The 13,234-nt window shown below is 36.5% G+C and overlaps 1 protein-coding gene across 2 annotated transcripts in view; it reads left to right on the forward strand.

Moving 5' to 3' along the window:
* Positions 1-13,234, forward strand: part of ERCC8 (ERCC excision repair 8, CSA ubiquitin ligase complex subunit) — a 49,485-nt gene that overhangs the window by 15,105 nt on the left and 21,146 nt on the right. Inside the window, exons 4-8 of one of the 2 annotated variants that reach the window (XM_068990713.1) lie at positions 3,110-3,233; positions 6,673-6,754; positions 8,596-8,664; positions 9,825-9,891; positions 12,753-12,853. In XM_068990713.1, coding sequence (XP_068846814.1) covers positions 3,110-3,233; positions 6,673-6,754; positions 8,596-8,664; positions 9,825-9,891; positions 12,753-12,853 — 443 coding nt within the window. Of the gene's footprint in view, positions 1-3,109; positions 3,234-6,672; positions 6,755-8,595; positions 8,665-9,824; positions 9,892-12,752; positions 12,854-13,234 lie in introns of those variants that run through there. The other variant, XM_068990714.1, reaches the window with a different exon arrangement.

Genomic DNA, 13,234 nt, shown 5'->3' on the forward strand with positions numbered 1-13,234 from the left:
CTTCACTTTGAAAATACAGATTTAAGGAAACTATTTCTCTGAACCTCTGACGAAACTATTTCGTCTTAGAGGTAATTATACTTGGCCTATTTTTCTTGTAAGTTTTCTATGAGACTGAAATATTATCTTCAAAAAGCACGTTAAAATTGTAAAGCCACTATATAAATGGGAAGCAGTATAATTATAGATTCAGTTGGTACAACACAAGATGCCGCCTCAAGTACTCTGGAACTTGGTTCTAAGAGGCTTATTCCATTTTATACTCTCTCCACTCCCATCAAACAAACAACAGCAACAATAAAAGATCTAAATTCTAAAATGTAAGGCAGCCATTAATTAGTTTAATTAATCTTTGCCTTATTTTATCTTAGCTATTATTTTAGCATTGTTTAATTTGTTATATGGTAAAATAGTATCTTCATATATACCACATGCTATATAATATTATTCCATTAGTGGCTGTGATTGGCTTTTCTGTTATGTGAGGTCAAGTAAATGCTTAGGACATCAGTCTTACTTATTATGACTTTCTTCTTAGATTCAAAGTCTTATCTTCAAAACCATCACTTTGAATGTAAATGGACATATAGTAAGCATCTTTACAAAATGAGTTAAAGTAGCATTTTACATCCAAAGACTTTATAATCTGACTTTAAAAAATAGTTTCAATAAAAATTGATACTAAATTAATGTGGCTTACACTGTTTCCTAATAGTTACTTTTGCTTTATTTAATGTGTTTATTCTTGAGCACCAAAGATTCCTTAACTCAAATTTTTGTTAAATGTTAAGGAGAATGATATATCACACGTAGTAGGAGATTGATTTGTACTCTTTTAAAATCTAAAATATAAATGAACTTTTATTTGTGATTACTACATTAAAGATTTATTTGAAATTAGATAATCTCTGTGTAGATTCTTAGGAACAAATAGAGGCAAGTTCTCTTTATATTCAGCAGAAATTTACTGGAAAGATACTTCATATCTCACATAACAGCAGGAAGGTAGAAGAAACAAATGTAAAAAATGAGCAGAAAATAAGAGAAATCAGAATAAGAGAACACAGTCAAGGTCATACCACACGAGTTTGGGATCTGCTGCATATCACCAACACAGACTCTTGACTCCACAACTATGAATAATTGCTAATATATCCCTGGTTTGCATTACTAGCTGGAGTTTTGGAGTCCCAGGCAGGATTGATTAAGCCCAGGACACGTTTGTGCCCCTGCTGCCCAGAGCAAGAGAAAGAGAATATATGGAGTCTCTTTGTTTTCTGTTACTTGTTGTTGTTTTAGTCGCTCAGTCATGTCTGACTCTTTTGCGACCCCATGGACTAGCCCACCAGACTTCTCTGTTCATGGGATTCTCCAGACAAGAATACTGGAGTGAGTTGCCGTTTCCTTCTCCAGGGAATCTTCCCTACCCAGGGATCAAACCCACATCTCCTGCATTGCAGGTGGATTCTTTACTGCTGAACCATGTTTGGAGTCTCTTGCTTTCTGTAACAAGAGGCAAGGTCCTACCTTTCAATAAAGGGAGTTTTCCCCCAAAGGGCAGAGTTTGAATGTTCAGTCAAGAAAAGAGCACACATCCACTACAATCTACCCATTTGTCCAGTATCAGTATATACCTTTCTTCCCGTACTTACCCTTCCTTTAAAAAAGTAAAGTTTCATCCTAACCTAATGCAAATATCTATTACTTGACCAAAACTGTAATTATTCCCTTCCCCCAAAAGCTGTGATTCCAAGTGTATTTAGTTACCAGATCCAGTTCAAGATAATCTCTATTTTTCCACTAGTTTTACGTGTTCTTATATTAGGATTATGCAATTTGTAGGCTCAGTTTGTAGGTAATCTGTATAAAATAATCGAGGTAAGAGAGAAGAAAGAAAGGGGAAATTAGTTAAAATATTTATATGACGTAGAAAGTAAGAAAATATGGATAGGAACTGCAGTTGTTTTTTGCAGCTATCTCAAGGCCAGAAATGGCATATAAAGCTTTTCTTCTTCATATTCTTATTTCTTCAAGTAGCAACACGTGCGAGGCCCTTTATCCTATATTGTCATCTAAACTTTAAGCTTAAAGAATCATAACTTATGATGGTCCTGTCTGTTTTGGGTTGCAGTAGTCTGTTTACTTTTATATTATCATGAATATTTAATATATATGAAAATAGTAGTCTAATGAACTATGTACCCATCACCCAGCTTCAGCAGCTATCAGTCATAACCAATCTTATTTCATCTTTACCCCACCCACCTACCTACTCTGAAGATTATTTTGAAGCAAAACTCAGAAAGATATCATTTCATTCATAATTTTATCTCTAAAAAATAAAAAATGTTTTATAAGCATAACACCATTACCACTGTCTCACATATACGATAATTAATGACGTTAAGTATCCAGTTGGTGTTCAAATGTCCCTCCACTGTCATAAGTATTTCTAAACATCCAGTGTCTTTGAATTAAGTTTCAATAGAGGACACATACTGTGTTGATCACTAGTTCAGAGCATATACTGCGTCCTTCAGGATAGCACATCATCATCACAGGTGGTGTACTGTAACTGATGTCATAACTGAGTCTTCAACAGATCATGCATTTGTCGGCTATGGGCTACCTAAGAGTAGTGAACCCCATGGGCATCTCCCTGTCACATTCTTTTGCTGTAGAAGTGAGGTTCTTAATCAGAAGCCATACTGTGTGGGACACTATGGAGGTACGGGAGGCAACAATTCTAAATGATAGTGCTGATAAAATGATCAGAAAAGCAAATCCAAAACCAAAGTAGGTATCTCCTCCAGTAAGGAGAAATCACTTTCTTCCATGAATCAGTCCAGCGTAGTTGGCTAATCCATCCAAGCTCTCATACAGAAATAGGAAGTCTCATTTTAAGAGCCTTAGTAGGAAGCAGGCCTCCACATCATACTGTGGGCACCTAAAACTAGAGATGCCTACATATTCTTTCTCTAGACAGCTAGGGCATGGCGAGTAATCTAGGTTTGTATTGTTCTTCCAAAAACTGTGACTTGTTAATATGGTATCCATTTTGAAGCTCAAGTAAATCAGTTATCTCTAAATTTTGATTGCTGTTTTGTAGAAGCCATCCTGATGTTCACAAATACAGTGTGGAGACTGTACAGTGGTATCCTCATGACACTGGCATGTTCACATCCAGTTCGTTTGATAAGACTCTGAAAGTATGGGATACAAACACATTACAAGTAAGTACGTTAAAGCTTTTCCGAGCTGTTCTGTACAATGAAGGAAAATTTAGTCCTAAACAGTTTTAGTGTGATTATTTGCTAAGATGTCCAGTACTCTTGCCTGGAAAATCCCATGGACAGAGGAACATAGTAGGCTACAGTCCATGGGGTCACAAAGAGTCGGACGTGACTGAGCGACTTCACTTCATATGTTAGATGTGAAAGCAGTATAGTGATTGAGGAGAGCAATACTGCTTGAGTTCATATCTTGTCTCTGCTGCTGACTGCTGCTGGTTAGTCACTGAGTCATGTCCAACTCTGCAACCCCATGGACCATGCCCACCAGGCTCCCAACCAGGGATTGAAGCTGAATATCCTGCTTGGCAGCCAAATTGTTTATTACTGAGCCACCTGGGAAGCCCCTGCTGCTAACTAGCTATGTGATATTGATTGGGCAAGTCTGAACTTCTAAAGGGAGTAATGATTGTACCCTATAGAATGACTATGAGGATTAAAGAGGTTGATATGTGTAAAGTACCTGGAAACAGTGCCTAGCATAGTAAGTACTTAAACACCATTGCTGCTAAGTCACTTCAGTCGTGTCCGACTCTTTGTGACCTCATAGATGGCACCCCACCAGGCTCCCCCATCCCTGGGATTCTCCAGGCAAGAACGCTGGAGTGGGTTGCCATTTCCTTCTCCAATGCATGAAAGTGAAAAGTGAAAGTAAAATTGCTCAGTCATGTCCAACTCTTCACGACCCCCATGGACTGTAGCCCACCAGGCTCCTCCGTCCATGGGATTTTCCAGGCAGGAGTACTGGAGTGGGGTGCCATCGCCTTCTCCATAAACACCATTAGCTGTTATATATTTTATTACTCAAAAACTGCTATGGTGTAGTGGTGTAGGGAAGAATATTGGATTTATCTCCTATTGACCTAAAAAAATAAGGAAAAAGAAAGTTATTAATATTATAGCTGAGTAAAGTAGACAGTGCATGCTTGCATGGTAAGTTGCTTCAGTCATGTTGACTCTGTGCAATCCTATGGACGGTAGCTCTCCAGGCTCCTCTGTCCATGGGATTCTCCAGGCAGGAATACTGGAGCAGGTTGCCATGTCTTCCTCCAGAGGATCTTCCTGACCCAGGGATTGCGCCCACATCTCATGTCTCCTGCATTAGTAGGTGGGTTCTTTACCAATAGCGCCACCTGGGAAGATACAGTAGATAATAGCTTTTATGCTATTTGATCAAATTTTATTTTTCTTTCTCATGCTAATTTTTTCCCTGAGCTCTAGTTGCATATGTCTCTACCTGTATACAGAACCTCTCTTACTTAAATGTAGTGTCATCATCTCAAACTAAACATATTCTAAATTGGAGTGAATGTGATGGCTCCTCATATCCATTTAGTCCTCAAATCTTAGCTAGTCTTCCTTCAGACTCTCAGATTTCTCCTTTCTATTTCCCTTACCATCACTGTCCATCTGGACTACTACTATAAACTCCTAAATGATTTCTTTTTATTATTTTTCTTCTCATAGTTCCACAGTAAGTTCTACCCTAGAATTAATTAGAATAAAGCAGTTTCATCCTGTCTCGACCCAAACCACCTTTGGTGAGTGATTCCATTGTCTAAATTCAGCCTGGCATTCTAAGTTCTCTGTGACCTCACTTCCTACTTTCTCAACCTTAGCTTCTACCTCTTTTCAACATAAATAATGTACTGCCACTAAATTGATCTCCTTTGCCTTCTGAACACATCTTATATGTTGTATTCCCTACCTCAAATTTCTTTCCCTATGAAACTTCTACCTTCCCTTGTTCATGTTATAACTGGAAGTTTATACTCTTTGGCCAACATCTTTCTATTTCTCCCACCATTCACCAGCTCCAGTAATCACCATTTTGTTCACAGTTTCTTTCAGTTTGGCTTTTTAAGATTTCTGTTTGTGAGTGATAGACAGTATTTATTCCTCTCTGTTTGACTTATTTCACTTGGTATTTAATGCCTTTAATATCTGTCTGTATTGTCACAAATGGCAGACGTTCATTCTTTCCCATGGCTGAATAATATTCCATCATATATGTGTGTGCATGTGTGTATACATATCAGGTCTTCTTTATCCCTTCCTGTGTTGATGGGCACTTAGGTTGTTTCCATGATTTGGCTATTATAAACAGTGCTGTTGAAAACATGAGGATGCAGCTGTCTCTTTTGAGACAGTGATTTCATTTCCTTTGGATATATACCCACAACTGGGATTACTGGATCATATGGTTCTAATTTTGAGGAACCTCTGTATTGTTTTCTATAATGGCTACACTAATTTACATTCCCTGTAATAATCACAGAGGTTTCCTTTTCTACATATCCTTGCTATCACTTGTTATCTCTTTTTGATAATAGATATTCTAACAGATGTGAGGTGTTATCTCATTGTGGTTTTGATTTGCATTTTTCTGATGATTAGTGAAGAGACGCCATTTCTGTCTCTCTGTGGGTTGGGAAGATCCCCTGGAGAAGAAAGTGGCAACCCACTCCAGTATTCTTGCCTAGAAAATCCCATGGACAGAGGAGCCTGGTGGGTGTATAGTCCACGGGATCCCCAAGAGTCAGACACAACTGCAGCAACTGAGCATGCACGCAGTCTGCCCTATTATAAGGTTTTCTTCACCTTCATGAGGCAGAGGCCAGCTAACTGCAGCCAATAGGCCAAGTCTAGGCTCTTGGCCAAGGCTTCTCACGGACTCTTTTTTGTAAACAAAGTGTTATTGTAACACAGACATGCTCATTTGTTGTCTATGGCCACTTTGACACTGCAGTGACAGAAATGAGTAATTGGTCTTCAAAGTCTAAAATATTTACAGTCTGACTCTTTACTAAAAAAGTTTGTTGACCTTTGGTGTAGTTAAACCTGAATAAGGTGCACAGAAGGCAGACATTTGAGTCATCCAGGGTTGAGGCTTTGACAGGTGAGATGATGATGGCAAAGGAGTTGAAGATCCTTGAGCTGAAGCATTTAACCTTGGAATCCAAGCTGAAGGAGGAAAAGTGAAGACAGGAGGAACTGATAGGGCTGCTGGGCTTTGTTTGGGTGTCTTAGAGGTGGTGGAGGGAGCTGAAATAATATAAAATTCTGGTCATATGTAACTGAAATATGTGATTTCAAAGGAGCAGTTTTTGGTGGTGAGAGTGTCCCGGGTGTGGTAGCTGAGATTATATGGAACTGAGAGGCAGAGTACTGACTAGATCCTTTCTGTAGGTGCTGAAGTTCTCCAGAATGGAGCAGAAAGGAAGATGGTGAACCAGGAGGTTATCTTGTCTTAATCTCTGGAATTTATTAGAGAAAGATAAATTGCTAACAATTTAAAAATTACTAACAGTGTGACAATAGGTAAATAGAAAATTTGCTGCTTTTGTGATTACACTTATTTTAAATGTCTTTTGATTATCAGATTGCTGATGTATTTAATTTTGAAGAAACAGTTTATAGTCATCATATGTCCCCGGTTGCCACCAAGCACTGTTTGGTAGCAGGTTTGTATTTGTGTTCTTTTGTTTTTTTAACATACTGAAAACATTTTCCCTTTTAATATCTAGTTAGTTTTGATATAAACATTTTAACCCAGATGAAGATCACAATTCTTAAAAAAAAAACAACTTAAATATATATTACTATTTATATTCATTCCGTTTAACAGATATTGTACAAGTCAGGCACCATGCTAGATTTCAGAGTGGCTAGGATTTGAAAACTAAGAAAGCACATTTCTGGGACTTCCCTGGTGGCTCAGTGGTATAGAACCTGCCTGCCAGTGTAGGAGGCATGGGTTCAATCCCTAGTCCAGGAGGGTCCCACATGCCACAGAGCAACTAAGCACGCGTGCCACAGCTGTTGAGCCTGTGCTCTGGAGCCTGGGAGCTGCAGCTGCTGAACTCTCACACTGAAGCCTGTGCACCCAGAGCAAGAGCTCTACAACAAGAGAAGCCACGGCAAGAGAAGCTTGCGCGCTGCGTCCAGAGGGTAGAGAAAAAGGCCGCACAGCATCAAAGACCTGGCACAGCCAAAAAGTAAATATATAAATAAGTAAAAATAAAATTATGAAAACGAGTATCACTTGTGGGGTGTTTTTAAGAAAGAAAGAAAGCACATTTCTGTTCCCTTAATTACTTTTTTCCCCCCAGTAGCTCAGCTGATAAAGAACCCGCCTACAGTGCGGGAGACCTGGGTTTGAAAGATTCCCTGGAGAAGGGAAAGACTGCCCACTCCAGTATTCTTTCCTGGAGGATTCCATGGACTGTATAGTCTGTGGGGTTGCAAAGAGTTGGACACGACTGAGTGACTTTCACTTTAAAGAACTTTTTTAAACCACCAAAGTTCGAAGATTCTAAGTGAACACTAAGTGAAGTCGCTCAGACGTGTCCGACTCTTTGCGACCCCATGGACTGTAGCCTACCAGGCTCCTCCCTTCATGGGATTCTCCAGGCAAGAGTACCGGAGTGGGTTGCCATTTCTTCCTCCAGGGGATCTTCCTGACCCAGGGATTGAACCCAGGTCTCTCGCATTCCAGGTAGACGCTTTAACCTCTGACCCACCTATGAAAACAAAATTTGGCAGCCTTTTCATTCAATACAGTGAAACAAAGAAATGATTTCCTTCTCTCTGAGAATATGTGATTCAAATTAAACATCCATTTTTTTGAAAGCACATGCAACAAAAAATTTTCATGTATGAAGATGAAGAAATATTTTTCTGGTATCAGGCATCAGGTCCCTGTGATATTATTTCTGTGGCACTGCATGAATCTCCTCACCTCTGGACACCAGTCAGCTACTTCATGTGTAAAGAGTTTGGGCACTAACTCGTCTTTGAGGCTCACTCAGTCTGTGTCCAGAGTTCCTGTGAATCTGTTAATAGTGATTTAGAAGTATATTATTAACATGGAACGGCTAAGCTATTAAAATAAAATAACTTAAGTGATAAAATAACATAGAATTATACACACATTGTACCAGTACACGTTTCGTAGTTTTGATACTGTGCTATAGTTACCTAACATATAACCATTGGGACAACCTGGGTGAAGGGTACATAGGGCCTCTTTGCACTATCTTTGCAGCTTCCTGTGAATCTATAATTGTTTCATTGTTAAATATTTAAAAATAATAATAGTGTAATATAGAATAATAGAGTAATCTTAGTACAACTAAAATAATTTTCTAGTTATAAACATAAAAAACTAAAGTATATTATTAACATACATTTTTATATTTTTGCAAGTGAAAATGTCATGATTCATAATGGTAGTTTCTTATTTCCTTTTGGTGATCATTTATAATTAAATGATCCTAAACCATTTTTGTTTTTGTTTTTACAGTTGGTACTAGAGGACCCAAAGTACAACTTTGTGACTTGAAGTCTGGATCCTGTTCTCACATTCTACAGGGTATTTTATTTGAAACAACAACTACTTTGAGTAAACCATTCAATAAAATGAAACATTACTAACAATGCAGTCTTTGTAAACGACATGACTGATGTATTTTGTGCTAGTTGTTAGAAGTCAGCAGGGAAATAAAGATCCTTCTGTGCATTATTCTTATAAAACTAAACTATTAAGGAGACATTTATATGAACAATGGCTGCAGGGTAAGCTTAAAGGATACAGAAAGTCAAACTCAAAACATTGTGTTATTTCTACATTGAAAAAAATGAACTACTTATGAAACTTACATCGGTATAGCTGTCTCTATGAACTTTATTTAATATTGTTCTGGCTGAGTAGACGTTCTTAATATTTAGGTACTTCTTTTCTCAATAAAAATATTTTAGAAAAAATATTGAAATAAAATTTGGTAAAGGTTTACCAGCTTAAATTATTTTTGCTACTGTTTTAAATCAGTATTAGATTGTCTAATTCCAAACAGTGAAAAAAATAGGATGTAATTCAGAAATTCTGTTTGTATTCATCTCTGAGAAACACATAGTAAATATATTAGGAAAACTTCATGAGATGGATAACATCTGTTTTATATTATGAATCTCTATGAAATACACTAAGCTGATGAAAATATATAATTTGAATAGTTAGGTAGAAATAATTTAAAATGCTAAATTTACTTGTCCTATGAACTTATCACTTATGCTCTAGACAAAAATTTTATATAAATGCTTTTTATAATCATGAATTAAAATAATTTTTTTCTGCTACAACTTTCTAAAAAAAGTTAGGAAACATTTTTAGTCTTTGAAATGTTTGTCTTATAAGTAAGCTTGAGCTATGTCATTTATTGATGGACTGACCTACTAGGTTAGCAGCTATATTTAAAAAGACAGACTCACTTGCTCTGGCTGTTCTTTCCAAAGCAAACCCAAGCCTTTTATAATAAAATACCATATGTGAGGAATGTCCCAGAGACTTCACATTAGTGTTTAAATATAGATTATTATAAATGTGAAAAAATTATTATATCAGTTTGTTTTTAAAATTTAGTCTGTGCTTTCTTCATAATCAGGCAAAGTTAGTTAGAAATATCTTTTGATATTTTAAAAGATTTCAAAATGCATATTTCAAAATGCAAGTCATTATATACAGTTATTCTGCAGGTCACAGACAAGAAATATTGGCAGTTTCCTGGTCACCACGTTATGAATATATCTTGGCAACTGCAAGGTAAAATGCAAGCTATTTGGATTTGAGATTAATAATTAGGGATAAGCATTTTGAAAAGATTGTTTTATGTTAGGTACATATTTAGCTATTAAGTAAGTCCTGAAAAATAATTGAGTTAAAGATTTTAATTCATATTACCAAAAAAGATCTTTCTATTCATCATAATCCTAATCCTGACTATCCAACTTGAAGATACTCAAAAACAACCGAATCTGTGTAGCAAGGCAAATCTCCTAACACTACCTATGAAACGCTGTGTTGTGTCATTTTTGCATACAAAAGTGTAGCACTCTGTTAATTTAAAATTAGTAACATTTTAATTCATTTTCTTTAACCCAAAATTATTTTAAATCTGATTCATCACTTCCATCCACATTTGTTGATTCAGTTTGCTGACAGTTCATGATTCCTGTCATGTGCCAAGCATTGTACCAGGAACACAGAGGTAACGCAGGCAGAGTCCCTCCAAGAAGGTGATAGTCTAGTGAGGGAGTATAGTCAGAAAAATCAGTGATTGCAGGACATCCTGAAAAATGCCTTAACAGAGGTACATCTCTGAGAGTTTCTGTATGCGAAGAAAGAACAAGAGCACTTAACTCTTGAGGATCATGGGGTTTGGGAGTTTTGTTTGCTGGAAGGAAGAATCTTGTATATTTGAATGCTGAGAGAAGAGTATTGGTAGAGAGAAATTAGTGAAGATAAGAAATGGAGAGAATAATTGAACCTTGAATAGACAGGCAAAGATAATATCAAGGGTCCCATTAGAAGGGGAACACTACATGGAAGGAGGAAATAGTGTCAGTACAACTAAATATGTGACTTTGGCAGAGTTCAAGAAATGCAAACCCAGTTTCTTGTATTTTAGAACTTGATGTCATCTATTGAAAATACATGGATCACTTTTCAGAGAAGGTAGTAAAGGTTTGAAATAGCAATTTTAATGAATGGAAGAGGGAGCTGATTAGGGGCACATAGGATTGCTGGTCAGTATTGTGTGCTCTGTTGAAGGTGTAGTTCACAGCTGTGCTATGACCCAGAAATTAGAACAGTGAATGACACAAACTTAACAATTGTCTAAAAATTGTTGAAGTCATGGGTATAAGGAATGAAATAAAATCACTTGAAGGCTTATAGGAGGGATCAATGACCTAATGAGATAGACGCATGAGTGTCAAACAAAATTTTGAAACTTGAAGGGATAGGAAGTAGTAATCAAATTTTGATATAGACATTTTAATAAAACTTTTTGCAGAAGAATTATTAGAAAAGCTACTTTTTTAGGCTTATAAAGAAATGTATCTGTATTTTTGTAAAGCTGCCAGCCTTCCTTCTCTGTCACAGTTTGTTTAGTCCCCAGAGAAACTTGGGTTAATAGTTTACAGATTGTGACATTGAAATTTGTAATGTCTGAAGTAGTATAAAGTCTAGTATGTAGCCACAAAGTTAAAGTTGAAGTGTTAGTCTCTCAGTCATGTCTAACTTGGCGATCCCATGGACTGCAGCCATGGAATCCTCTATTTATCTGTGGAATTGAATTCTCCAGGGAAGAATACTGGAGTGGGGTGCCATTCCCTTCTCCAGGGGATCTTCCCGACCCAGGGATAGAACCCTGATCTGCATTGCAGGCAGTTTATTTACCATCTGAGCCACCGAGGAAGCCCCAGTGTAGCCACAAGAGGTTGCTAAAGAGTTGTGAAGGTGAGGAGCTAGGCGTTGGTTGTGTTCCATGCTAGAGTGGATTTACATTGTTCTTTTCTAATTTGGTTTTCCTCAAATCAAGAGGGAAATTTAGAGGCTCTCAATTCTCAGAGTACCCCAGGAATTCGAATCAGTTCTGGAATGGACCTGGTAGTCAGTTAGGAGTCAGATATGTCCAAATCTAATGTTTCAGAAGAGACTTATGTCTTCAGACTCATACCATTGCTGACCTATTCCCCTACTGAAAAGAAAGAAAACCAAATTGAGAATGGGAAACACTAACTTTTTGCCAGCCATTCCAGTTTGCTAGGTTTGCTTGTGATCTGTGAAAAGAATCAAAGTTATAGAAAGAGATAAACCCTGTATATATACATTTTAAAAGATTTTTAAATGAGAAATAGGCTTATAAAATGCAGTGTAATACTCTTCTTGATTAAAATGGCCTAGATAGACCCAATGGGTTAAGATATTATTAAGGGCTTTGTGAGGATATGATAGCATACTTGAACTGATTTATGTTTTCCTTAGGAGTAGTTTAGAAGCTGAAATTGATTTATGATCATGGTTTTACCTTTTTATTTTCACTTGAAGTAAAATGCAAATAACTCTCTAATTCTAGGAGACATTAAATGTATTTCCTTTGTTTTGGCAAAGATTGATTTGAGTACAGGAAATCAAATAAAAATATATTCTCCTTATTATTCACCTTATTTTCAGTTTTTTTTTTTCATATAAAAAGAAAAACCATTCCTACCAAATTTAAGCAAAAAGTGAAATTAGTTCACTGCATGATTCTGTAAACATTTGAATAACAAACAGTAGAAAAGATATGGGGATTTAGCAGCAAACTTACCAAGGAAAAAAGCTCTTAGCCTGTCTTGTCTTTGGAGAGAAGGATGCTCATGTCATTAAAAACAGAAAGAGCAACAGAATCCCCTGTGATTTAAAAAAGGTTACTTTTTTTTTCTTTTTTTTTTTCACTTCTTTGTGCTTCTATTGACTATTGGATATTTGCTGGAAAGGCAAAAGTATAGCCACCCAAATATACAAACGCATTTGTGTTAGTATACTGAGATTGTGTATGCCAGTAATACAGGAAAGGTGGGTGAGGAGTAGAGTCCTTATCCTAGCTATATGTCAATGTAACATTTATTTCCTCTCAGTGCTGACAGTAGAGCAAAACTATGGGATGTGAGGAGAGCATCAGGATGCTTGATAACTCTTGATCAGCATAATGGGAAAAAGTCACAAGCAGCTGAATCAGGTAATGAAAAATGCATTAATATACGAATATGACATTGACAATATTTTTATATTGAAAAATTTGAATTGAAACCAGATAATAAATAGATGTTTACAAACTATAGATTTTATATTTTTTTAAAAAGGCATTCACAATGAGTCAATTTCTAAATTTACATCAACTAATTATGGTTGTCTTTCTTCAAAATACAAGTATGTCATTCCTTCTGTTCCTGAATTTTTTAATGTATTGGTAGAAACTTTTTTTTTGCTCACATGAGGCCAACTAATAATGCAAATTCAGTACCATTTAAGAAGTTATAATAAATTAAAGGAATGGTAACATTTTGTGGCAAGTTTGTCACAATAAAATTTGTGGTTGTATGAAATTTGAGTTCACTGC

Source organism: Capricornis sumatraensis, chromosome 18 (assembly GCF_032405125.1).
Source record: "Capricornis sumatraensis isolate serow.1 chromosome 18, serow.2, whole genome shotgun sequence".
Taxonomy (NCBI): Eukaryota; Metazoa; Chordata; class Mammalia; order Artiodactyla; family Bovidae; genus Capricornis; species Capricornis sumatraensis.